At 57.7% G+C, this 24,679-nt stretch overlaps 3 protein-coding genes across 5 annotated transcripts in view; 2 read left to right on the plus strand and 1 right to left on the minus strand.

The window, feature by feature from the left end:
* Nucleotides 1–9,202, plus strand: part of FANCA (FA complementation group A) — a 39,792-nt gene extending 30,590 nt beyond the window's left edge. Inside the window, exons 33-42 of the mRNA XM_075039316.1 lie at nucleotides 778–837; nucleotides 1,226–1,330; nucleotides 2,621–2,733; nucleotides 3,546–3,687; nucleotides 5,687–5,749; nucleotides 6,891–6,996; nucleotides 7,430–7,505; nucleotides 7,901–8,042; nucleotides 8,426–8,518; nucleotides 8,978–9,202. Of these exons, the coding sequence (XP_074895417.1) occupies nucleotides 778–837; nucleotides 1,226–1,330; nucleotides 2,621–2,733; nucleotides 3,546–3,687; nucleotides 5,687–5,749; nucleotides 6,891–6,996; nucleotides 7,430–7,505; nucleotides 7,901–8,042; nucleotides 8,426–8,518; nucleotides 8,978–9,085 (1,008 nt within the window). The 3' untranslated portion in view covers nucleotides 9,086–9,202. The remainder of the gene's footprint in view (nucleotides 1–777; nucleotides 838–1,225; nucleotides 1,331–2,620; nucleotides 2,734–3,545; nucleotides 3,688–5,686; nucleotides 5,750–6,890; nucleotides 6,997–7,429; nucleotides 7,506–7,900; nucleotides 8,043–8,425; nucleotides 8,519–8,977) is intronic.
* A 10-nt stretch (nucleotides 9,203–9,212) lies between these two features.
* On the minus strand, nucleotides 9,213–17,819 carry ZNF276 (zinc finger protein 276). 2 transcript variants are annotated; one of them, XM_075039776.1, is made up of 11 exons: nucleotides 17,561–17,819; nucleotides 15,527–15,836; nucleotides 15,360–15,412; nucleotides 14,271–14,768; nucleotides 13,193–13,271; nucleotides 11,918–11,998; nucleotides 11,390–11,500; nucleotides 11,238–11,313; nucleotides 10,688–10,805; nucleotides 10,341–10,440; nucleotides 9,213–9,910 (listed from the first exon to the last, which is right to left on the minus strand). In XM_075039776.1, the coding sequence occupies exons 1-11, from the start codon at nucleotides 17,781–17,783 to the stop codon at nucleotides 9,625–9,627; spliced, it is 1,935 nt and encodes a 644-aa protein (XP_074895877.1). In that variant the 5' UTR covers nucleotides 17,784–17,819; the 3' UTR covers nucleotides 9,213–9,624. The 2 variants fall into 2 exon arrangements, with proteins under 2 accessions (XP_074895877.1, XP_074895876.1); XM_075039775.1 differs by having other exon boundaries at nucleotides 15,527–15,839.
* An 83-nt stretch (nucleotides 17,820–17,902) lies between these two features.
* Nucleotides 17,903–24,674, plus strand: LOC142036535 (VPS9 domain-containing protein 1-like). 2 transcript variants are annotated; one of them, XM_075039778.1, is made up of 16 exons: nucleotides 17,903–18,064; nucleotides 18,269–18,341; nucleotides 18,469–18,561; nucleotides 18,677–18,839; nucleotides 18,969–19,080; nucleotides 19,242–19,304; nucleotides 19,623–19,675; nucleotides 19,767–19,854; nucleotides 20,056–20,141; nucleotides 20,254–20,738; nucleotides 20,909–21,038; nucleotides 21,123–21,316; nucleotides 21,407–21,488; nucleotides 21,806–21,910; nucleotides 22,391–22,533; nucleotides 22,966–23,103. In XM_075039778.1, the coding sequence occupies exons 1-15, from the start codon at nucleotides 17,951–17,953 to the stop codon at nucleotides 22,464–22,466; spliced, it is 1,917 nt and encodes a 638-aa protein (XP_074895879.1). In that variant the 5' UTR covers nucleotides 17,903–17,950; the 3' UTR covers nucleotides 22,467–22,533; nucleotides 22,966–23,103. The 2 variants fall into 2 exon arrangements, with proteins under 2 accessions (XP_074895879.1, XP_074895878.1); XM_075039777.1 differs by lacking the exons at nucleotides 17,903–18,064; nucleotides 18,269–18,341; nucleotides 18,469–18,561; ... (1 more) ...; nucleotides 18,969–19,080; nucleotides 19,242–19,304 and adding an exon at nucleotides 23,398–24,674 and having other exon boundaries at nucleotides 22,966–23,302.
* Nucleotides 24,675–24,679: the final 5 nt, after the last annotated feature.

Here is a 24,679-nt window from a genome sequence, read left to right on the forward strand (position 1 = left end):
CAGAGTAGCCTGGTAGTGGCTTGGCCAGTTCTCAAGCAGTAGGAGTGTTCTTTCCAGTCATGTTGTTTGTGACAACATATGTCTCTGGTGCACACGCACGTGCAGCAGCCTTGGGGATGCTCTCTCGTGTGTGGGTATGTCGTCCTTCCGTGCCACCTGCTTTTTGTTTGCTGATGGTGGGTTGGAGAGAAACCTGCAGTGTTCCTGTGGAGGCCTAGAAGTAAGGGATTGAGCATGAGCTGTTCTCCAATTTCTCTGTCATGCCAGGGCATTAAACTACTTTGCTGTGTGTAGAGTGAGATCCTGCTCATCCTCCTGTATCATGTACACTAGAGAAACATTGAGAAACATCCCTGCAGCTTCCTGGGGGAAGATCAGTTGACTTGCAGGTCCCTCAGGGTACTGTTTTGTGCTCTGAGGATAGCTATCATTTCTCTTTATTCATCCTGACTGACCTTTTCAAGCCCTCTTGCACTGTCATATTGGGCACAGCCAAAAACCCCCATTCATTCCAAGACTGTTAATCAAAACTACTTCTGCCATCCACTACATGCGGTAAGCAGGGCCATCTGATTTGCTGGGACTGTAAAGCACTACCTAGTCAGTGGTATTGCTTTATATAGAAATGAAGTTTCTGCAATCTGAACTGATACTCAGGATCTCACAGGGTGATTTTGTGCTATGAGTCCTGTTGTGCCAGACACCCAGAATATTCAAAGAAAATCATAATTCAAAAGGGAAAGAGTTAATTTTTTTCCTCTCCTTGTCTTCCCACAGAAGAATGTCTGTTCCAGAGGGTATGCACTCTCCTACGACATCACCGCTCACTTCTTCAGGGTAACTGCTGCTGTTGTCATTCTGCTCCATTGTCTGTGCTAGCCAGAGTAGGTGTTTCTTTACCAGGGTATCTGTCTATCTGCTATTCTTAACAATGAGATGTGCTATTTGTACCCTTGTTTTAAGAATTGTTGGTGTAAATTCCAAAAAGAAGAGCAGTAACCCAGGAAAATGAAGAGAAGTAGCTGGAGGAAGTAGTGGCAGAGGTTAATTTTAATACAATACAGCAAAGCTGGTGGGGGAAGGAGAAGCTGTTGGGCACATGCTTCTTTTGCTGGGCCATGCTGACCCCTACAGTTATTTTTCATTATTTTACACATGGCTTGGTGAGGTACTTCAAAGCAGCAGAGACATGTGTGTAGTCATCTTGTAATTTATCCTCTTCCAGGGCCTGCTTAATGCCAGCTTGGACTGTGAAGAATCGGCAGAAGCAGTCAACGATGTTCTAACAGCATGTCAAACCAGATGTCCCATTGTGCTTTTCTCTGCAGCGGTAACAGTTCTTATTTTGTCTGAAGAGTGCTAGATGAAAATTCAGTACCAGTTCAGAGCACTTGTTTTAACCTTCGTTTAGTGTAAACTGTGAAGTGTGGGGGTAGTAATTCTTAATGCCTTTGGAAAATTGCAGAGTGTTTTAGTACCCTTGGTATTGCCGGTCCCAGCTCTGGGCATGCAGCCTTGTTTTTGGAGTGTCACTATAGAAGTGGAACAGAGGCTGTTTAAGAGTGAGAAGCTGGGAGACTTGTCTTGGTTTCATTTCAGATGCACTACAGGGGGGGCTGGTTGTTACGTGCTGCCGTGGTTTAACCGCAGCCAACAACTAAGCAGCATGCAGCTGCTCACTTGCTTCCCCCCACCTGGTGGGATGGGGGAGAGAATCAGAAGGAAAAAGGTAAAACTTGTGGGTTGAGGTAAGAACAGTTTAATAGAACAGAAAGGAAGAAACTAATAATGATGATAATAACAATAATAAAAGAATTGGAATATACAAAACAAGTGATGCACAATGCAATTGCTCACCACTCGCTGACCGATGACCAGTTAGTTCCTGAGCAGTGATCTGCTCCCCACCGCTGGCCAACTCCCCCCAGTTTATATACTGGCCATGACGTCACATGGTATGGAATATTCCTTTGGCCAGTTTAGGTGAGCTGTCCTGGCTGTGTCCCCTCCCAACTTCTTGTGCCCCTCCAGGCTTCTTGCTGGCTGGGCATGAGAAGCTGAAAAATCCTTGACTTGGTATAAGCACTACTTAGCAACAAATGAAAACATCAGTGTGTTATCAACATTCTTCTCATACTGAACCCAAAACATAACACTATACCGGCTGCTGGAAAGAAAATTAACTCTATCCCAGCCAAAACCAGGACACACATGCCAAGCAACCAAATAGTCCATAAATCACAGATGTTTCTCTCTCCTGTGTGTAACTCTTCATGCACTGCTTTACATGGGGATACATGGTTTTGTTGCATGTGGTAAGCATGTGCATCACCTTTGTGGAACAGCTGAGTTTTGAGCTCCTTTATTATGAGTGGTCCTACTAGAGGAGTTTCAGGGCACCGTGGTACGAATGCAGTCACAAATGACCCTCTTTGCATTTCCAGGATGTGAAACTTCTCACGGTGTGTATGTACAACTTGGACTTTTTCATTAAGGGCAGGGGGGAGGGCAGGGGGAACACTTTCTCTGAGTACCTGGCTGAGATAGCATGCATACCTGACTGCAAACAACTACTGAGTATGCCACCACTAATGCTGCTGGTTTCCGTCTTTCTTCCTAGCTTTGGTGGCCGAGGCTGGAGCCAGTACTTTGCTCTCAGTGGAAGAGACTCTTTGGGGCTCCACTTGCAGAAGAACTGGAAAGACTGAGGGAATGGCAGTCCTCAGCTACCAGGTGTGTATGAGGAACCGAGTGTGGATCTGCAGGCAGGAGAACCCGCTCACTGAGGGATCAGTGCCCAGGAGGCCTGCTCTCTGATGCAGGCTGAATTGCAGCAGGCAGTATGAAATGGTAATGTGGACTGAGGCTTGTAGGACAGCTATATACAGATTCCTTTGTAGAGTTTAAACTCAAAATGGGTCATTATAATTATTTAGTCTGGCCTTCTGTGTAATATGGGTCAGAGTGTTTCACCATAAGACAAAGAGAATCTTTTTAGAGGAGACTTGGAAGGCAGAATCCTTGTTAGACAAACACTGGAAATAGCCTTTAGCACAGTGTTGAGTCATTTGCTCAAGCTGCTGCACCCTTTGTTCACTGGATTTGGTGAATCTCTGATCTGAAGCTACTGACTGCTTCTCTGCTGCATGCTTCCTTCTTTACCTGTTGTTACGCTGTCTGTTCAGCGTCCTGCAGCTTTTCTTCAAAAGCTGGGAATTTAGTATAAGAATCTCCTTGCAGGTTATTGAATGTAATAATCACATTAGCCATAGTAGCATATACAGTTAACTACCTGTCCAACCTCTGATAAAAGAGATTTGAGAATGCTGCTGTCTGTTTCTAGACTTTTTTTTTTTAAACTGTCTCCACGTAGCATCCAACTTCAGGGGAAAAAAAAAAAAAAGAGTGGGTTTTTTTGTTCCAATCACAAACTTACACAAACTTACTTTGCCCAAGCCCCTGATTTCGTCCTCGTTCACAGCTATAATTTTTTTTCCATTTATTTTTTTCCTCCAAAACCATGACATGCTGGTTTTGTTTCCTAGCTTCCTTTCTTCAGGAATGGTTTTCCCTCTCTCTGGCCCTCCTTGGATTTCAGCTGCCTTCCTCCATTGTACTATTCAACAGCAGTCACCACATGGATGGGAGAGAAATGCACTGAAGAGGCTGGGGACTGACACAGAGCAGGCAAGATTGGATGCATTTTAAATGTCTGCTGTTCCCTGTGCTTGAAAACTAGCAGTAGAATGTCTTTAACTGAGAAATGGTTGTCCTGAGATAGTGCTGTATCCCTGGTAAACCCTGTTGTGAAATCTTGCTGGTGGCTAGTTGATAAAATGTAGCTGTAAATTACCAGTTGCTAAATACTTATCCTAGAGGCAAAGTTGTTCCAAACTTAAACTTTTAACTCAGATACTGGCTCCTCTCTGAAGTCAGAGAGGACTATTAAACAGCTGCTTTAAAAACTGAAGCTAGAGAGAATGCTGCAGAGATTGAGAGCTCAGTTCATGGCATGAGAGGATCACCTCACCCTCTAACAAAGGAGCAGTCCTTGTGGATTTTAGCTCAGGCAACTTGGCTGGGAGGTTAAGGAGATGGAAAGTTCATGAGACAGGAGTGTAGGCATTTTAAGGCTCTGGGAAGATGTGCTGGGAATCCCAGGAACAGATTTCCTGAGGGTTTTCCCAAGTGTGTTCCAGGAAACGCCCCTGCCATTTTGCCATTCTCAGTGCCCTCCATGCACGGGAATTCTCTGAAGTGCTCTGCTGAAGAGGAAGAGGGGGTGCTGCTGGGCAGTTCTGTCTGTTGGTCTTCCAGGGGATAGCTGGGACCAGAGCTCAGCATGGGGAGTGTCCTTGTACTGAGACATTCACGGGTAAATAGTGTTGAACCAGGACCTATGCTTTACTATTTACTCTTAAGTTTTATTGCTCCAGGCAGCAGTTATGGTAGCAGCTCCTCTTGCTACGGGATTGACTCCTCCACTGTTTATACTGGTCTAGAGCCAAAAGCTGCTAGTCAGAAACTGGTGTCACTGACTTGAAATGAGCATTTAGTACATGTGGAATAACAGCGGCTTTCACCTCAAAAATCTGCCTTGAGAGATAGGAGGAGGATGCCAGGAAGAGTGAGAACAGTGGGAGGGCTGAGTGTAACTGGGGTCCCAGCAGGACACAGCAGCTGCTGGGTGTTCAGGCCTTAGCTCAGACCCCCAACTACTGCTGCACTATTGGTGGGATCCCACAGATCTTTCTGTGGTGGGGACTTGGTCCCACACACAGGACTGGTGTGAGGTCAAGTGCTGAATCCCTTCAGGTGACAGACAGCATTAAAGGGCAAATCTCTCTCTGTCAGAAGGGGCAGTGTTGTGGGATTAGCCACCTTTGGGGGATGAGACACTGTAGTTAAATCCAAGGAACCCAGTTGTTCCACCATGTGCCACTCCTTTTTGTTTGATTCATCCACATGCAGCAGTCTGTGCCTCTGGAAAGCTGTCAGCTGAAGTGAGAGGTCTCTCGCTGCCATGTTCCCTGCCCTGGCCCGACTGTTGTGCATGTGCAAACAGACGTGCTGTGCACAGAATGTGTTGTCTGGCTCAGCCCTCTCCTTTCTCAGACAGAGATAGGTAAAGAAAGGAGGGTTAGCTCTAGAACTGGATTAGTAGCACAAATAATCAAGTTACTTTAACTTTCCAGGATCACAAAGCCACTGCATCCTTTGATTTTTGTGGTAGGGATCCAGAAAAGCGATAACCAGTGTATGTCAGGCCAGGATTACGAAGCACTTTCTGAGATGAGAGGCTACAGAGCATCTGCTGGTGGCATGCTGGCTGTGGACCAACATTAGCTCTCCTCCAGGTTTATACTTCTGGTAGCTCACTCGGTTTTTACCTGTATTTGGGAGAAGTTGTCATCTGTTGTCTGACTTGCTGACTGCAGCAAGCCTTACTTTGAGAACAGTGAATTCAGTGTGGAATTTACCCCTAGAAGCAATGAACGATGTCAGGCTGCAGTCTGTTGTCTTTAAACATGCTGCTTTCACCTGGAATGAACAGCAGTGCTTGTAGTTCATCCAGGTCCATCCTGGGAACACACTCAGTGAAATGTTATTTCCTGATTGGAAAGCGCAAGTTCTGAGTCACCACCACAGATATAACTAACAGGCAGTCTCTTTCTTTTCCTTGCAGCTTCTTGTTTCTCTGCTGTTCTTCTCACTCATGGATCTCATCTCAGCAAAAATAGCACCAAAGGTAAATTCAGCCCTGAGGGAATTCTCATGACACTAAATGTGTCTGATCAGCTTGGTTTGCTGCCTAAAAATACTTTGTACCAGTACTGTGAAGGCTGGTAGCTTGCTCTGCCAGAAGGAAGGGATCAGCAACATCCCAGACAGAGCCTGCTGAAAGCCCTTCTGCTCCTATCAGATTAAACCTGTATTTTCCTCTAACTGACATTATCTCCCCTTTCTTTCACTACGGTAGCTTTTATTTCTCTTCCTGAGTGACTCATTATTTTCAGTTCCCTGTTCAGACTTTACACCTCCCAGGTAGTACAGGAACCTCACCTCTCTCTCTTAGCTTTTGTGTAGCATTTCACATTTGTTAGATGACTTTTTTCCTTGGGCTGGAAACATACAGGGTATTGCACAGGAAAAGGGGTCCCCAGCAAGGAGGAACATTAGTTTCCATATGATTTAATGCTATTAAATGAAGGAGCAAAGATGAGAAGTTTCTTCCAGCAGCTGTCTGCCCCAAGCATCCTGCCGCCTGTGAATGCTTGTTTCTGTCCCTTTGCTGTCTTCTCAGCTTTGAAGTGCAGCCATTTGTGTAGTCACTTAACAGATCGGATTGGGGAGCAGATTCAAGTTAAAAGTAATAATTTGGTCTCGTAGTCTGTCTTTGGGAGAGTCTGGAGGAAGAGTCATTGAGGAAAGAAACATCTTGAGCAAACAGATCTGGGAGGTTATTCCCAGGAAAATGAGTAATGCAAAAAAACCCACTCCCAAGACATGCTGTCACTAGATGGGTTAGAGGGGAAAAAAAACTCCTCTGGGGAGCAGGGTGGGGTCGGTGCAGGATGTGCAGTGGCTCTGTGCTGAGTACTGCTGGTGATGAGCCAGTTGCTCATCGATGCCACGTTCCCCTCTTTCACAAATCATTCTCAGCTGAGCCCTGTGGTGGCCTGGTTTGGTGATGAAGGCACTGCACTACTCTAGTCCCTGATTGCCCAGGGAGAATCTGGGCTAACAGGCGAGGGGAAAGACTTGGGCTAAATTTGTAAAGGTTCTTTAATTGAGCACTTCATGTACACAATCTCTTATGAGGGGTTTCTTTCTGCTTTTGATGCAACTAAAGCCTAAAACAAACTAGACCTGTTCTTTCTGACACCCAGGAAGGAGTGGATTTTCAGACATCTCTGGAATGGTCGCTGGTGATCTTGCAGTGCCTGGAAGAGAGAGGCATGTCCTGGCCCCTTCTCTTCCATTCAGCAGAGAAAGGTGAGTGAGTCCTGCCTCCACGGGGTGGAAAGGTGAGCTTCAGTGCTGGACAGGCATGCCCCAGCTCTTTGATTAATGAGCGTACCTGTAAGGAACTGATGGGCCTTTGTAAGCAGCCTGAAAAATACTTGCCTGAGTAAAAGCTGACAACATCCTGCTTCTACCCTGCAGTACGGTGACCCAGCTGATGGTCAGGAATGACTGAAACTCACTGTTGTTCCCTCTGGTAGAGAAAGCCTCAGAGGGGGCAGCTTGCTTCTCTAAGTGGTCACTACACCCAAGCATTAGTGTTTATTGTGGGCTGGAAGGAAACAAGCATTAGTGTTTATTGTGGGCTGGAAGGAAACTGTGCAGCCCATGTGCTGCTGTAGAAGTATGCAAGGTGGTGTGAGGACCACTAAAGATGCTTAGTATTTCTCTCTGGCTATTGCAGACCCTAGCAAATATTGCGTCCTGCGCAGCGCAGCCTCAGACTGTCACATACGGCTCTTGCCTCTTGCGTTCTACAGGTAACATCGTCCTGGGCTCAGAAGGGAGGTGGTGGTGAGGGAGGATGCGGCTGATGGTTTGCATATACAGCAGCTGGCACGGAGTTAACTGTACTGCTGGCCTGTAGGTGAGCTGAGCTCTTACCTTAGCTGTGCAGGAGAGAATACTTGGTCATAGCAGGATTGCTATTAAGGAGCCCTGTATCTTTTGCTAGAAGTTTCCCTTCAGCTTTGTGCTCCAAACAGGAGTGTCCCTGGCTGCCTTCCCGCTCCTGGCAGCGGGATGGCCCTGCACACAACAGGAGTTGTAAAATGGACAGCAGCAAGAGCACCAGCTGCATTTGCCTTGTGTCTTTCTGTGTTTGAGTCTACCACGGAACTAGCGCTAACCAGACACGGTGTGTGACCTCCTCTAGCCTCACCCCTTGCTTTCACCAAGAGCTGCTCACCAGAGAGCACACCTTCCTCTACGTGGCGCTCGATTTGTACATCCAGCTGCTTCGGCTCTTTGTGGAAAGGAAAGACCTGCTACGGCAAAGCCCAGACACCGCAGAGCATGTGAGTGAAGCTCAGTCTCTCTTTTTTCCTCTTTTAACTGTGAATCCTAGTCTTTATCCCTTCCCCTGCCACTGGCAGTATCCCTCTTGTTCCTACCTTCCTGTACAAGGCAGAGGTAGCTTGTGCAGGTGCCTTTGCAGGCAGGCAGCTTGCTCACACTTCAGGGCTGAGAGAAGCTGCCGGTGCTGCTGCCTTGCTGCTGTCTTACTTGTACAGGACCTCAGGGTGGATGTAGTCACTGATCAAGTGATCTGCTTTACCTGTGAATAGCCCCTAGGTGTGGGGTAGTACCTCCTGTTTCACTTCTGGAGGCAGGGACCGAGACCTGAAAGTGACACTGTGCTTGGCCTTGATTGGCCATATCTCTTCTCTGTGTTCTCCAGGGGGATCCCTTGGAGGTGATCTCCACAGCCCGGCAGTTCCTGTTTAGTGTGATCCCACAATGCCCTGCCCCAAGCTTTGGAAACATACAACCGGTATGTTGAGATTTTTCCCTCTTCTCCCAGTGTTTCTGCCTGCATAGCCCTTCTTGGGCACTGATCCTGTACTGGTGCTGCCTATGTTTCCACAACGCGTTTGGGAGTGGTGGAGGACACCTGCTGCTCAGTCAGTGCTATAGCCACATCCTCCCTCTCCCAGACTGCATTTTTCTCAGCAACCTGAAACACTGCTTTCACACGGTCTTGCTCCCACTGCTTGCTTCATGCTTGGTCTTGGGGGGAAATATCAAGCACAGTGAAGTGGGAGGTATTAAAGTTTCCCACAAGCACAGCCTTGTCAGCCAGGAGACCATGTTATTTCTGTGTGAGTCGGCAACAGCCTCCCTCTCCTTTACCTGGACTTTGCTGAGAAGCAGCAAAATGCTCTAGCCTTGCTGTAACTCACTGTGAGGAAGCACAAGCAGGTCTAATACTGGCTCCTTGCCCTCTCTCCAGCTACTGGCCACATGTGAAGAACTTGACCCAGAGCTGGGAGCTGCTCTCCTCCACTTCTCAAGGCCTGCTGCAGCCATGGAGCTGGATGAAGAGCTGGTCCTGTTCTGAGCAGAACACCCTGACTACAGAGGAAGGCCCAGACAAGGTGCTACCTTTCTCACCAGTGCTGTTTCTTTCAAATTACTTTGTAAATAATTTATTACAAGCATAACCATGAAGCTCTTGTTACAATAAAAAGTAGGTTACAAATTTCAGTTTAGACTTGCTTTGGGAATTTTTTTTTTTTTTTTCCAAAACAAAATGTCTGCTTAAAGTTGCTCCACTGGCCTATGTACCCTTAGAGCCACCTGAGGGCACTTCTGTATGGGCAGCAGCCAACTTTGCTTCTACAACTGTGTGCGTGGGGAAAAGGGGGACCACGAAGGGGTGCTGCCGAACATCCATTCCCCTGGGATTAGACAGACTCTTAGTACAACACTGCTGAATCAGACGTGAGCATGGAGAATCACAGCATGATAACAAGCTTTTTCTGAGCAAGCTGAAGCTAATTCCACTGAGTTCTTTGGGAGACTAAAATGTAGATTAAAAATCTCCACTCTGCCATATGGTTTCTATAGGGCTGGACTGGGAAAGCTTCCCTGTCCCCCTCAGGTGGGCTCCTGTTGTGCAGTCACTTCTGGCTTTACCGCCTGGCTTTCTGAAGTCCCTGAAGTATTTAGGAGGAGTATGGGCTCTGGCTCCAGTGGCTTGGCTTTGTCCTGAGTCTGGGTCAGAGGGTGCACCATGGACATGTGGACATTAAGGTTATGGGCCTTTTCAAAGCGCTTCCCACACTGGTCGCAGGCAAACTCCAGCTCTGTCTCAGCTTTGTGTTTGGTCATGTGGTACTTGAGCGATGCTCGCTGTCTGCACTGGAAACCACAGATTTCACACCTGCAAGGCAAAGCAGAGGCTCAGCACCAAGCCTGAAACCACAGCCGTGGTATTCACTCTTTGTCACACTGAATAAGCCCATCAGAAGATGACTGCAGCCTCAGAGCACCTCCTACACAGTCATGCAACACGATTCTCCTCCTCAGGCCTGCAGCTCATTGCTGGTAGCTGAGCATTCACCTGCTGAGGTCTGAAGGGCAACAGGAGTAGAAGAAGGCATAAGACTTGCTCAGCAACGGGAAGCTCTGGAGCTGGAGCATGCGTGGATGAACACTTAAAGTGATTCAGCCAGGACACCGCCAGCTACAGGCAGGGTTTGTATCACAAAATTACTCTGTGCTGAGGGCATTCACTGTGAGAGCTCTGCAGAACTTCACTACCCCTTCTAACCCTTTTCTAAGCTATGAATGGATGGCTGGTGTGCACTTACTGGAGGGGCTTTGCTCCCGAGTGCCGCATCTGATGGACCGAGAGGTGTTTGCGTTGCTTGAAGGTCTGCCCACATTCATCACAGATATAATTACGTACCTCTGCAATGGAAAAAGGGAGGAAGTCATTGATTCTGCTGATTTCTTAGTACATGAAATGCATACACGCAGCTGCCCACACTTACTGGTGGAGTCTGAATTCCTCCCCCTGCCTCGCAGCCCCCACGTGATGGCCTGTTACAGGTTTACAGGCAAGGCAGACCGTTCTTACACCCCGCACAGTCTTGCACAACAAATCGTTGGGTGTCACACCCGTCATCTGCTGGGAGCAAAGCCCGCCAGGACACACCTGTATGAATGAGTTTCACGTGACGCTGCAGGTACCGGTCAATCATGAACACCTTGTTGCAGCCAGGATGAGGACAGGGCCTCTCCCGAACCTCCTCATGATGCTCTTTGATGTGTTTCTGTAAAGAAAGGACAGAGCTTCTAACTGCTGGGCTGCATTTTCCTCACTGAAAAACTTGGATCCCCCAAAGAAATGAGACCCCCGTCTTGGCAGGCTCATGCATCAGCACTGCTTCACTGTGAAAAACCAGACTTGCATCCAAATCTACCCCTGACAGCAGGGCTTTAACAGGACACAGCGGAGCTTGTTCCAAGGGCTGCTGCCGAGCCAGCGGCAGACTTCCAGAACAGGAGGAGCATGCAGAGCCAGAGCAGCTCCTGGTGCTTTTAGGAGCACAGAAAAGGCCTCAGACTGCTTCATTTAGTGGCTTCCCACCTCCTGCGGAGCTAGGCAGTGAACTACATCTGTCACAGATCCCTCTCGTCATATGGAAACTGTTCCGTAACACTCAAAGCTAGAGGTTTGAGACAGGAGCAAACCCTGAACTCACCTTCATGCCATCTGCGCCTCTGTAGACAGCCGTGCATCCCTGGTAAGGACACTTGTAAATGGTAGGCAGCTCCTCCCTGCAAAGCAGAGGCCTGCTGTCAGCCAGCGTGCCAAGCGTGGGGTGCTGCCCAGCCGCCGCCTGCTCCTTATTACCTTTCACATTTGATTTTTTTTTTCCAGCCTGGCTTTGGCCCTGGCTTCTTCCTTATTTTAGGCTCTTCTGCCTTCTTTGCTTCTTTGCTGTCGCTTTTCTTGCTAGAAGCCCTTCAAGAAGGAACAAGGAAGAAGGACAGTGGTTTAATATGTGATCTTGGTTTTAGTCCTCCCACCTAATTGTCCCCAAATGTTACACCTGGTCTGACGGCTTAGCCTGATGCTTGACCTGGCAAAGCAGGAGCATGCACGCCATCAAATACACGTGAGCCGAGCTGCAGTAATTAGTGCCAGGCCTGGGGATGAGGGATGTGGCCTGGCTTCAACCCGATGGAGAGCTCGGGGAACAACGGGTGCTGGGGCAGCACTGTGACCTCCAGGTGGGGACGTGGAGGGAACCAAGGCCATAAAGGAAAGCGATCACGTTGGCCCAGCCGAGTCCACCGCAGCACAAATGCAGCGGAGGTGGGCACCAGCCCTTCTGCTCATTCACAGTGAGCTCTGCTAACCACACAGTAAGCCCCTTACTTCTTTTCAGGGTAAGGCTCGAAGGAGTCATCTGAAGATTGCACGTTTCTCTTCTCATTTTCATCGTCGCTCAAGAAGTCCCTGAGAGAGAGAAGATGCCCTTTACTGATGCAGCATCGGGCTGGCACTTCAGCACTAGCGTCTGCAGCAGCAGCACTACGTGTTCTTCATTCCCCATGAATCCATCTCCCCCACAGCACGGCAACGGCGGCCGAGGCTCCACGTGCTCTCCTCCCCTGTAATCTCCCCAGGCAAATACAGCACCGGTGAACACAGCAAATAGCAAAATCGGGTCCTTTTAGGACTAGATCTCTGTGAGAATAATTGAACCACTGTCAGGAGAACAAAAAACGGCTGTTACTGAAAAGATCTATTCATTGTTGAGGGATGTTGCTACCGCTTTCTATACGGGGAAAAGTAATTTTGTAGAGCAAGAATGTAATATAATTGTCCAGCGCAGGTTAATTAAGCTGCAGGTCATTCTGTATTTTCTCATATGTAGCAGCCACATAGGTTTGGGTTTTTCTTTTTCCTCCTTTTAAGTCCTAAGCCATACAAGAAGCAATTAATTCTGAAGCCAGGAAACAGGCAATAAATTGTTGCAGCACTTTTAACATGACAGCTGACAGCTTTAGCTGACACACTGAAGTAAGCCTGCACTCGGCCATTTGGTGCTTTAGACTCCCAAGGACTGGATTTAGCCAAATCTTTGATCATAAAGACTGCTAAGCTGCCAGTGTCCCTCCCACTCCCCATTTAATCGCTCTCCCCATGAGCAAACGGGGCGATTTCTCCAAGTGCCACTCCTCGCCTGCGTTCCTGCACCGACCGCTCTTCTAGAGCCCCAGCCCAGAGCAGCCACCAAGGGGAATTGCTCTGAGGCTGAGGGGCTGGAGCGGTGGCACCCGGGACCGAGAAAGCCCCCCACACCCCCTGCACAGTTCCTTCCCCAGAGCAGAGGAGGGGGGGGAACCAAAACAGGACCAGGTTTGCTGGAAGCAGCCAACAAACACAGAGAGCGCACGCGTGTGCAAACGCACACACGCCGCTGTGCAAACCGCCCCCCTGCAGCGGAGGCGGCGAGGAGGGGAGTTCAGCGCGTCAGCGGCATAAGCTTCATCACAGCCACTGCAGAGCCACTGCTCTGCGCCTCGGATGCCAGTTCCAAGGGGCCTCGAGGGCCAGGTCACTCGTGGAGAAAGAGCTCTCCGAGGCGGGTCATTTCATACTCGCAAAGAAGACATTTAGGCTATTTTAAACCCACTCTTCTCTCACCCCTCAGAAAGGTCACTGAACTCGTCTTTTACCCGCTCATCCGACGTTGCAGACAGAACCTGCTTCCCACTCAACTGTCCTAGGGAATGAAGGAGAACACGGTGCGTTACAAGGAAAAGCAGCAAAAACAAGCCAGCGAAGACAGCTGCTGAGAAGAAACCAACCACTCCAGGTTCACTTGGTGTGGCTCATATCATGCGAAAATACGTGCTCCATGACAAGTTAATGATTATTTAAACCAAACTCTGTGTCTTGTGTGCTTGGAGACCGCTCTACCTGCACCCCAGGGACAGGAGAACCTTTACCCTGCAGCTCCCATGAGCATCTTTTGGTTTCTCCCATGACACCTGCTCTGTAATCGAAAGACTCGTCCCCAGGCGAGTCCCAGCTGCCATTCCTCTTTACAGCAGCAGACATCTCGTGTGGCTATCAGAGCTAAACACACCCTGACTTCTGTAACTCAAAAGGGGTGTTAATTCCTTTCTTCTGGAAGTGGTGTTTGGGGGAGTTCAATAGTAAACCCACGTTAACTTGGCCCACGAGCAAGCCCACCTGGCAACTTTTCTTTGCGGACAGAAGGGGCTCTTGCTGTTTGGCATCACCTGCACCAGGGGAGGGGAAACCTCTCCTTGCTGGAATACGGACAGGGTTTGGATTAAGCAGAAAGAAACATCTGGCAAATGTGGTGCTGGAGAACCAGGGAGCATTCTGCACCGCTTGGCGGGCATGTATCCCCTGGCAAGAGCAAGGCAGCAGGGTTTCGCCAGCCAGGTGCAGCCTGCTAAGGAATGGCCAAGTCTCGGCCCTTCTATCAGAGGGGGAAATAGTGCACAGGGCGAGGAGACTGGCTCTTTGTGTGACGTAGTCAGCCGGAGCCCAGTGTTCCCCCTTCCCTTCTGCAAGGCTCAGAGGCTATTCTCTGGGCAACCAGCACTCCCCGGCCAGAGTCTGCATCCTCCCTGAGGAGCAGCAGTCTCCGAGGAGGGGGCCCAGCCCCACTCTTGCTCCCTGGGCCAGCTCTCCAGCTCTTTGCCCTTCCCCAGAGGCCTGGAGGGAGATCGGAAGGCAAATCCCTTACCTGTGGCACTGCTCAGTGGTGACACGGGCTGCGGCAGGGCTTTCTCCTGTAAGGACGCCGTGCTGTCCAGTTGCGAGTGAGATGAATCCCTGTTCTGCGGCGGCTCATTCTCCACGTTCAGTGGCACTGATGTGGTCCCTTTGTTTGCGGGCTGCTGGCAAGGAGTTGTCCTTACTGGAGCATGCTGGGGTTTGGGAGCAGAAACAGCCTCAGCATTGTCTGCCCCTGCCCCGTTGTCAGTCAAGCGCTGCGCCGTGCCCTTGTTCCACTCCCGTTTGACAGACAAGGCGTTGTCGACAAGCACCGTGCTACAGTCTGAATCCGTATCCATGATGTAGTCGTGCCCGTCCCCACAGCCCCAGACGGCACGGATGATGCCGCAGTATTCGGAGGAGAGCACGCTCTGCAGGCTGGGCACCGATGGACAGCTCCCGGCGTGTGTGTGCGTCCACGTCACCAGGCTGTGCAGGCATTGGGGGCTGGAGGTGATCAGGTCAACTGTCGGAGGGGAGAGGCAGCATGTGCACAGTCAGTCCCCTGGGCCAGCCAAGGGCACAGCCAGCCACGGGGAGGGACAGGGAGGGACCTGCTCCCCCCTCAAGGGAGGGGACAGGGCTGCAGACCCGCTCCTGCACTGCACTTCTGCGTCAGAAGGTGGGTGGGAGACAGCCTAAAGGCGCGGCATGCAGATGGACCGGGGTGAGGGCTCTCCCATTGACTACCAATATCATTAATTTTACAGCTGAAAGTGTATTTCTCATTGTCCCCCAGCATCTGATGGCAGCTGGCCCAGACCCACTCTGCTCTTTGCAACCCCTGCATGAGCCTGAGCCTCTTCAGCTCAGCTCGGGGAGGCTGCTGCCCAGTGAGGATCCTGCCGAGAAGCCAGAGGGGAGAGCTTGTGGCAGAGGGAGGAGGGTTAGGAACCTTAGGAACCCTAACGAGGCAGACCAGGGCACGGTCCCCGTGCTGAGGGACGCAGGAACCGCCCTGCCGGGTGGTCGTTCCTCAACACCCGTAAAACCCAGCCCTTTGTTGACAGTATCACAGAAAAAAAAAAGGAAAGCAGCTCTGGGAGCGGGCACTCACCCAGACAGGAGGCACCTCCTTCTGTACCCGGCTGGGCCTGGCCCGCACCATTCCTGCAAAAGCCAGAAAAGCACAGTGGGGTCTTGGGGGTTACAGAGGGACCATGCGCCAACACACACCAATTTACTACTCCTTATAACTCCTGGGAAGAAAGAACGACAACGTACTTTCCTTTCGACTTCACGTGGCCCGTGGGAGACGCGTTCACCCTCTGGATAAACGTCCTGAGGACACTGCGGCATTTGTAGAACTGGGCATGGCATTTCTTGCAGACGAATTGGGGGAGCGCGGGGTCCTGCCGCACCGCCACGCCGACCAGCCGCTGAAAGTCGGTGAAGAAGACCTGATCCACGCGGCGCTGCTTCTCTGAGTTCTCCCCCATCACAGGCACCTTCCCGAAAGCATTGCGCAGGCTCCTGGAGGAGAACTTCCCATGGCAGAGACGACAATACCCGGTGCTCAAAGCTCTGCCAATTCCTGCTGGAGAAGGATTGAACACAGCCGCTGGGTGCCTGCCGCAAGAGTACGGTGGCCAGCTATGGCCCGAAGGCACTGGCGTGCTGGAAGATGTTCCCCTTCCCTTGATCCAGGCTGCCTCTGAAGCCCTGGCTTCAGCACCAGCACAGAAAAGCCAGGCAGGAAGAGAGAGACCTTCCCTTTGACCCCCCGCTGCAGATCAGGACTGCTCCACAACTGGCTTGACCCTAAAATCAGCCTTTCTCGCCCAATTGCCCCAGCGGAGGAACCTCCTCCCAGCTGCGGCGTTCCTGGGGCTCACTCACACGCATTTGTGCTTTTGCCAACACTGTTCCTCGGCTTAAGTAGTTCTTCTCCCTCCCCAGCGTTTATCTCTAAAGTATTTATAGCCAGCAGTCACGTCCCTCAGCCGCTGCGAGCCTGAGCCGCCCCAGCTCTTGCAGCCCTTTTGAGACGCGCCATTTCTCAGCCACCCTGACGGTGCCCTGCGGCGGAGCTGGGGACGCGGAGCTCTTGAGGGGGGAGTAAGGCCAACCCGGAGCAGCGGGGCAGGATGTAAAGCGTCTTTCCCGCTCCCGGTTCACTGACCGCCCGGCTCTCCTGCCCGGCAGCCCCGTAAGCCTGCCCGGCCACCTCCCTCCCCATCCTGCAGCATCTCTGCTCTGCGGAGCACTGTTCCATCCCTCCGCTGCACCCTGACTGCCTGTTGGTGTGGGGAAAACTCCCCAACGTGGCCTCTTCCCAGCCCTGGCGCAACACGGCTGTGCTCTAAACCCTCCGGTCCCCCCACCTGCGGGGGGACAGGGAGGGAGCAGGGTCCTGCCTGCGGCCCTCTGCCAGCCATCACCAAAACCACATGAACGGCCTTCAGAGCGATTCAGGGTCGCATTGCACACTGGAGACCACCGGTGGGGACAACCTACAGAGCCCGGGAAGGGCAGCACGCATGGGGGGAAGCATTTTGGAGGGCCAGGACGGTGCGTGCCAAGCCTGGGTGCCGTCCCAGAGGCACGTGCGAGCGCTTCCTCCATTTGTCGTTGACACCCAACGTTGAACCGTTTGGCGGTCAAACTTATCTCCTGCCTCCAGCCATGCTGACAGCAAAACGTTCGGCCATCGGCCACCTCCAAACCAGGGCCGGACAACGGCAGAGCACCGGAGGACGGAGGGGAGGGTCAGCTCCCCTCGTCGTGCTGCCGAAACCGCTCCTTACCTCACTACGTACCGGGCACCGGGAGCCTCGGCTCTTCAGCGGTGAAGACGTGCCACGCAAACAGGCAAATCCCTGCCCCGGCCACCGGGCAGATCCAGCCACCCGATTGTCTGCCGGTGGCACGGAGCCCCGGGAAGGCCGGTCTGCTCCCCGGTAGAGGGGAGAAGCCCCTCCGTGGCGGGCCTCACGCCCGCCGCTCCCCCCCCCCACCCCACGCAGCGGTTCCGTTCCCCCGGGAGAAACCTCCCACCCGCGGGAACGACCGACAGCGGCTCCGGCCACTCGGGGGGTCCGGACCGCCGCTCCCCGCCGTTCCCGAGGACCGCCGGACCCCTGCCTGCCCCGGGGCCGGGCCGGTTACCGGCCGTGACCCCGCTCCCCTCCCGCCCCGGGGCTTCCCGCAGCCGGGCGGCGGGGCCGAACCGGGCCTGCCCGCCTCCCCCGCGGGGCTGCGTCCCCGGTTACCCCCCTCCCCGGCCTCCCCGCGGAGCCCGCCCCGCCCGGGCCTCACCTGCCTCCGGGGCCCCGCCGAGGGCGGCGGGCCGTGTCCAGGCAGCGGCCGCCGGGGCCCACCCCGCGGGGGGCTGGGGCTGGGGCTCGGGCCGCGCCGCCACAACCGCCGCCGCCGCCTCGGTCCCGCGGGCCGCCGTGCCGGGCCGCCGCCGGGACTCAGGGGCCGCCGCACCGGGGCCGCCCGCGGCCGCCAGGAACCGGCCGCGACGATCGCGCTTCATCGCCGCCGCCGCCGCCGCCGCCGCGGGCCCGGCCCGCCCCGCCCCGCCCCGCCCGGCGCAGCGCCCCCTGCCGGCCGGAGGACCTCACCGCCGGTCCGGCTCCGCCGCCTTCCCCCGGCGCCGCCGCCTCGATCGCGTCGTTCCGGGCGGCGGCGGCGGCCGCCGCCATGGCCGCGGCGGGCGGCGAAGGACCCGGAGGACCCGGGGCTGGCCGGGCCCTGCAGACCGCCATGAGGGCGGCGAGCGGCGCCCTGGAGATGGACAGCGCCGGGCGGCCGCGGGTGAGCGCGGAGCGGGGCGGGATGGCACCCCCCCAAAACCATCCCGGGATTCACCTCCGGCCCTGGGGGCACCGGGAGGGTCGGGGTCCCACCGAGGCCATGGGAGACGCTGCGGAGGCTGGGGGTCCCCGGGACGACCCCCCGCCTTGCCCGGGGGTCCCGCGGCTCAGCGCTTTCCCCCCCCCCCCCAAATCTGTCTGGCAGGAGGCCTACATGGAGTACCTGAAGAGCATCGCCTTCATCGCCCAGGCCCTGCAGGAGGAGGCGGCAGGGACAGGTAGGGCAGGACCCCCCCCGACCCCCCCATGCCCGCTCCCCCATCCCCTGCCGCGGTGCTTTCTGCAGGCCCGTGGGGGCGGCGGGCCCGGTGTCCCCCCCCGCCGTGACCCTGCCCGTCCCCACAGACGGGGGTGAGGGGGTCACCCCCGACACCCCGAAGATGCTGAAGCTGGCGGAGCAGTGCCTGGAAAGAGTCAAGTCCATCGCGGCGGCGCTGGGTGAGCCGGGGGTTGTGGGGTGCCTTTTCGGGGAGCTGGGTCCCCACCTGGGGTCCAGGCTGGTATTTGGGGGTGAGGGGAAGGGGGGCCGGCTGAGCTGTCCTTCGCTCCCCAGGGAAAGCCCAGGCAAAACCGGCTGCGCAGGAGCGGAGCGGGGGCCCTGCTCCCCTCCCCAGGCATCGCAGGGTCTTCTCGGACGAGGGGGGGAAGCTCTCTCCCTTCTTGCCGCCGGAGATCTTCCAGAAGCTGCAGATCGCCGAGGCGCAGAGCGCGCGGAAGTACGTGGGCTCGGACACGGGGGGCTGGCGTCTGCCGGGGTCCCAAGCTGGGGGGGGCACGGCAAGGAAGGGGGTCCGGGTCGTGTCACCGTGCCCCGCGGTGGGGTGCTGAGGGCTGGTTGCCGGCAGGGAGCTGACGCCGCTGGAGGAGGCGTCTCTGCAGAACCAGAAGCTGAAGGCTGCCTACGAGGCACGGGTGGCACGGCTGAACCCCAGCCAGGCCCTGCAGAAGACCTCCCTGGCAAGTGGGGAGCCCTGACGGGTGGGAGGCCGGCGGGGGGAGGGCTGCTGCTGGTGGGCTGGGAGGGGAGAGGGTCCCTGGGGGACCCCCTGCTCCATGCTGGCCACACTGGTGGCCGTGGGCTTTGGGCAGGTATCCCCAACACATCTCCTGCTTCACAGACGCTGTCCCTGCAGCGGCAGATGATGGAGAACCTGGTGATCGCCAAGGCCCGGGAGGAGACCGTATCCTTCCCGGTGTGGGGAGAGCTCTGAGGGCCAGCCCCGCGGCCGTACCAGGCTCCGGCAGAGTCCCACGCGCTGCCCAGGCACCTGTGCCCTGTCCCTGGGCTGCACCGATCCCACACAGGCTTTTGGGGTCCTGGTCCTGTCCTGCTCCTGGCTGATTGGGGGGGTGGAGGTGGGAGAAGGGCTGATCCCGGCCCCCAGGCTGCCGTCGCCGTGCCGGGGCAGCGGGTTGTGCCGGGGGCAGTGGGCGAGCGGTGCTGACTGGGTGCCGCGGTGGTGCGGGGACTCTGGAGCCTTAACTCTGCCGTGGCCCAGCTGCAGCGGAAAATGGAGGAGCGGCGGCTGCGGCTGCAGGAGGCTGCCAACAGGTGAGCGGGGATGTCACAGCGGGGACGTCACAGCGGGGACCTCGGTGGCCACGCTGGCGGGTGCCCTCACCCAGCACTGCTGCATCCCCAGGAGATTCTCCAGCAGCGTGGCCCTCACCCCCGAGGAGCAGGAGCAGAGAGCCCTCTACGCCGCCGTCCTCGAGTACGAGCAGGACCACGTGAGTACGCGCCGGAGGCTGCTGCCGTGGGGACAGAGGACCGTGCTGTGGGTGCAGGACGTGTGCTGTCCTTGGGTGCCGTGGGGCAAGAGGCCTTGACACCCCTGGGTGCTGCTGGGGCAGGGTGCTGTGCTGTCTCCAGGCACCGTGGTGGGCAGGGTGCCGTGCCATCCCCACTGACCCGCTGCTGATGCTCCCCAGGACTGGCCGAGGCAATGGAAGGCCAGGCTGAAGCGGAGCCCGGCGGACCTCTCCCTGGTGTCAGGGCTCTTCTCCTGCCTCCTCAGGTAGCGCCGGGGCGGGCAAGGGCCCTGCTCGGAGCGTGGGGGCTGCGGCCACTTGCCGGTGTCCCCTATCTGCCCCTGGCCCCCCCTGCCCACCCCCTCCTTCTGCTTCCAGCTTCCCCGAGCACCCCATCGCCCAGCTCCTGCGGCAGCTGCAGTGCGCGGTGTACGCCCGCCTCTACCCGGCCGTCAGCCAGGGCACCGCCGATGCCGCCCCTGCCTCCCCCACCGGCCTCTCCTTCCTCTCGCTGGATGCCGGGGGCTCGCTGCCCGCCGAGCCGGGGGGCCGCCGGCTCCGAGCCTCCCGCAGCCTCCACTGCATGTTCTCTGTGCCCGAGCACGGTCCGGCCGGGCTGCGGCACAGCCTGTCCAGCACCCCCCTCGCCGACGGCGGCCCCGGCACCCCCAAGGCGGAGAGTGGCTGGCCGGGGCCGGCGGCAGCCCCCCAGACCCCCCGGGAGAGCTCCTTCGAGGACCTGGAGCGGTTCCTGGCATCGCCCGAGAGCTGGGCCCCCGGGGAGCCCCCGGCTGGCCCCGGGCAGGAGGCGGCACTGCCGGAGCAGCTGAAGGGCATCGTGCGGGACATCCACAACGCCATCGGTGAGGGACCGCCGCCGGGGTCGAGGGGCCCGCAGGGGGTCTCTGGGGGAGGAGGGGACCCCCCACACCCCGTTGTTTTAGCCAAGGTGGACTCGGGGTGCAGGGTGGGGAGGACGGGGGGGGTCTTGCGGGCACCCGCCGAGCGTGCTGCGTAACTCTGCTCTTCCCAGACAGGCTGCTGTCCCTGACGCTGCTGGCCTTCGAGGGGCTCAACACCGCCGCCGGCAAGGACCAGTGTCTGGCCTGCCTGGAGGAAGCCTTCTTCCCCCCGCTCTGGGCCCCGCTGCTGGCCCTTTACAGGTACCGCAGCCCCAGGACTGGGCTGGGCCCCCCCTTGGCCCCCCCGGCCCCCTCTCCGGCAGCCCCTCGCCTCTCTGCCCACAGGAGCGTGCACCGGCCCCGCGAGGCGGCCCTGGCCCGGAGCATGGAGCGGCACCGGCACGCCGGCCCCGCCGACATGGGGCTGTCCTCCCGGCTCTTCCCGACGGCCCCCGGCTGCCCGGCGTACGGCTCCGCCGTCAAGGACCTGCGCCTCATCCCGCTGGAGACCTGTCCCCGCAGGAAGCTGGAGTGCATCGGTGCGGGGCCGAGGGGGTCCATGCTGGTGCGGGGGGCGGGCGGGCCGGGAGGGTGTCGGGGTGACCCTCAGCTCCCACTCTGTGCCACAGTGCGAGCCCTGCGTGGCATCTGCGAGTGTGCCGAGGAATACTGCGGCTCCCGGGACAGCCGGACCCCCGCCTCTGCCGCCATGTGAGTATGGGGGCTGGGGGAGGGGGGGCTCAGAGGGTAGCCAGCCCCACAGCCAGGGTTCAGATGTGGGGCTGATGGTTTCCTTTGCTGGTGGAGTGTCGAGGCTGGTGGTTCCCATTGCCGGTGAGGTGGCAGGGCTGCTGCTTCCCATTACCGGTGGGGTGGCGGGGCTGGTGGTTGCCGTTACCGGTGGGGTGGCGGGGCTGGTGGTTGCCGTTACCGGTGGGGTGGCGGGGCTGGTGGTTGCCGTTACCGGTGGGGTGGCAGGGCCGGTGGTTGGCGTTGCCGGCGTGGCTGACGGTTCCCGTTGGCGGCAGCGGTGCGGACGACCTGCTGCCCATCCTGTCCTACGTGGTGCTGCAGACGGGGCTGCCCCAGCTGCTGTCCGAGTGTGCCGCCCTGGAGGAGTTCATCCACGAGGGGTAGGTGACTGGGGGGGGTGCTGGGCCACACCGGCACCCCTGGGGTGGGGGGTACACTGTTCACCCCGTACTGGGGACAGGGCTGCCGGTGTGGGGAAGGGAGCTGGGTGGGAGTTGTGGCTCCTGTGAGCACAGGGCTGTGGTGTGGCGGCCGTGGCGGCATCCTGGCTGTGGCGGTGCCATGGCTGTGATGGTGTGGTGGCTGTGGCAGTGTCCTGGCCATGATGGTGCGGTGGCTGTGGCAGTGTCCCGGCCATGATGGTGCAGTGGTGGTGCGGTGGCCATGGCGGTGTCCCGGCCGTGGCTGCCATGGCTGTGGTGGTGTGGTGGCTGTGGCAGTGTCCCAGCCATGACGGTGCTGTGGCCATGGTGGTGTGGTGGCCGTGGCAGTGTCCTGGCCACGACAGTGCCGTGGCCGTAGCGGTACCGTGGCCGTGTCCATGTCCCGTCCATGATGGTGGGGTGGCCGTGCCGGTGCAGGTACCTGATCGGGGAGGAGGGGTACTGCCTGACGTCCCTGCAGAGCGCCCTGTCCTACGTGGAGTCCCTGCAGTGAGGAGGCAGCGGGGGGGGGGGGGCGCGGGGGCGACCCGGACAACCCTCTCCCCGCCACCCACGGCCAGGTACTGCTCCCCATCCCTGGGGTGGGATCGGGGGGTCCTGTGGGGCCGGGGCCGGCCGAGCCCCCTGTCCCGGGCCGTGTTGCGGGGCGGGGGGGGCCCGACCGGAGGAGGGGGGAGACCGGGGCACCGGGGGGGGTGGGGTGGGGTGTCTCCCCCCGCCCACCAGGGGGCGCTGTCGGCGGCGGCTCAGCTCAGCCCCTGAGAGGGCGGAGCCTCGGGCGGGGCCCCGCCCCTCCGGGCGACGTCGCAGCCCGCGGTGGGCGTGGCGCGGGAAGCGGAAGGCGAGGCCGTGCGGGGAGCGGAACCGGCAGGGGAAGGGAGCGGGACCGGCGACGGGTGCTGAGGCCTTTGGGGAAAGGGGGGGGGGTCCGGGGCTGGGGACCGGGACCGGGGTTTGGGGAGGGGGGGAGGTTCACGCTGCTGCACCCCCAGGATGTGCGCGGGCTCGGCGCTGCGGCAGGAGGAGTTCCACCGGCAGGAGTACCGGCAGGAGTACCGGCGCTGCCTGGAGCGGGAGTTCCGTCTGGGCCGCGCCGGGCCCTGCTCCGACCCCTCCTTCGGGGAGCGGCTGGGGCAGCGGCTGCGGCGGGAGCCGGCGGTGCTGGGGGCCCTGCAGGAGGACGCCCCGGTCCTGCTGGCCCGCGGGTTACGGGACCGGCCCGATCCGGGACCGGCGCTGCGGGGCCTGGCCGGCGCCTTCCGGCTGCTGGAGCTGGCGGCCGTCAACCTCTACCTCTTCCCCTGGCGCAAGGAGTTCGGCACCGTCCAGGTGAGGACCGGGGCGGTGGCGGCACCGGTGAGGGGACGACAGATGCGCCGGCAGGGTGTCTCCAGCTGTACCCCCCCTCCCCGTTCTCCTTACAGACCTTCTCCGGCGCATATGTGCACTCGCTGCGCCCAGCCCTCCCCGAAGACGACTTGGTGCGGAGCTTCGGCCGGTTGGGCTATGAACGGCGCGGCCGGCACTGTCTGGCCGTCACCCGGCTGCTCCCCGAGCCCGAGCTGGTCGCCGCCGCCTGCGGCTTCTTCGCCTGCCGGCTGGAGTGCGAGATCCTGGCGGAGGTGGTGAGGCGGCTGCAGCCGCGCCGGTTGCGCGCCGAAGATTTGCTGGAGGCACGCCGGCTGGCCGGGGACATGGAGGCCTGCGTGGAGATGCTGCAGCAGCTGGGGACACGACACGAGGCGGCTGCCAACTGTGGCGACAGCGTGGATCTCTACCAGGAGACGCCGGCTGGCCCCGAGGATGCAGGGGGAGAGGACGCAGCCCCCCCAGTGCCATGGAGGGACCCTGGCAGCCCGCGGGGTGCTCAAATCGTGCCCAGGAGGAGCTGGGACCACCACAGAGATGGCAAGTGTGGGCAGGAGCCGGTGCCCTCCATGGGCAACCCCAACCCGGACACCTCCTCCTCTCTCCTCTTCCTGGAGCAGGAGCTCAGCAGGGCTGGCAGCCCGCTCTCCGCCCTGGCTGCAGGGAGCAGAAGCCCCCAAATGCCAGGGGAGCCCCAAAATTCACCAACCTCCCCCAGCCAGGAAGCCCCCGAGCTGCCCTGCTACCAGCTGCACTCCTGCCTGCGCCGGGGTGCATTGCCCTCCTACTGCTGCACCACCTGCCAGCAGCTCCATGCCGGCACCTGCGCAGCCGGGCAGGCCTGCCGCACCCACCACCACGGGCAGGAGCTGCGCAGCGAGAGGCAGCAACGGCTCTGGCTGCAACGGACAGAGGTGGACATGCTGCTGGCCGACAGTTCTGGGCCCTGGTCCTAGCACCCCTTGGGGTTCTGCCACTGGCTGTGCCCGTCCCCACCGCGGCTGGAAGGGGATGGGGACTGCTAGCGCTCAGCCTGAGGGACACCGAACTCGCCCCGCTGGGAGACAGCGGTGCCTGTGCCGTGCTCTGCTTTGCCCCTGGAGCAGTAGGAGCCTGCCAAGGCTGCAGGGGGATGGGTCCCTGCTCTAACCCCGGTGCTCCCGCTGTAAATGGCTCAGTGCATCTCAGTAAAGCACAGCTGCCTCGCACTGTGGTGGTCTCCTCCTGCCCTGTCGGAGTCACGGGAGGGACGACAATGGGGACATGCAGGGGGAGCAGCAGCCCAAGCATGCCCGCTCCTGGGGAAGGGACAGGGCCTGCGGTGCTACCTGCTGCTAC

This window comes from Buteo buteo, chromosome 11 (genome assembly GCF_964188355.1).
Source record: "Buteo buteo chromosome 11, bButBut1.hap1.1, whole genome shotgun sequence".
NCBI classification, from domain to species: Eukaryota; Metazoa; Chordata; class Aves; order Accipitriformes; family Accipitridae; genus Buteo; species Buteo buteo.

Bases quoted from the DNA above. Each gene is read 5' to 3' on its own strand.
- ZNF276 (XM_075039775.1), bottom strand. From the start codon at position 17,783: ATGAAGCGCGATCGTCGCGGCCGGTTCCTGGCGGCCGCGGGCGGCCCC. The intron at 15,413-15,526 runs GTACGTTGTCGT...TGGCTTTTGCAG, and splicing joins CACGTGAAGTCGAAAGGAAA to GAATGGTGCGGGCCAGGCCC. The intron at 11,314-11,389 runs GTAATAAGGAGC...TCTGCTTTGCAG, and splicing joins AAAAAAATCAAATGTGAAAG to GGAGGAGCTGCCTACCATTT.
- LOC142036535 (XM_075039777.1), top strand. From the start codon at position 20,070: ATGGAAGGCCAGGCTGAAGCGGAGCCCGGCGGACCTCTCCCTGGTGTC. The intron at 21,317-21,406 runs GTGCGGGGCCGA...TCTGTGCCACAG, and splicing joins CAGGAAGCTGGAGTGCATCG to TGCGAGCCCTGCGTGGCATC. The intron at 23,303-23,397 runs GTGAGGACCGGG...TTCTCCTTACAG, and splicing joins AGGAGTTCGGCACCGTCCAG to ACCTTCTCCGGCGCATATGT.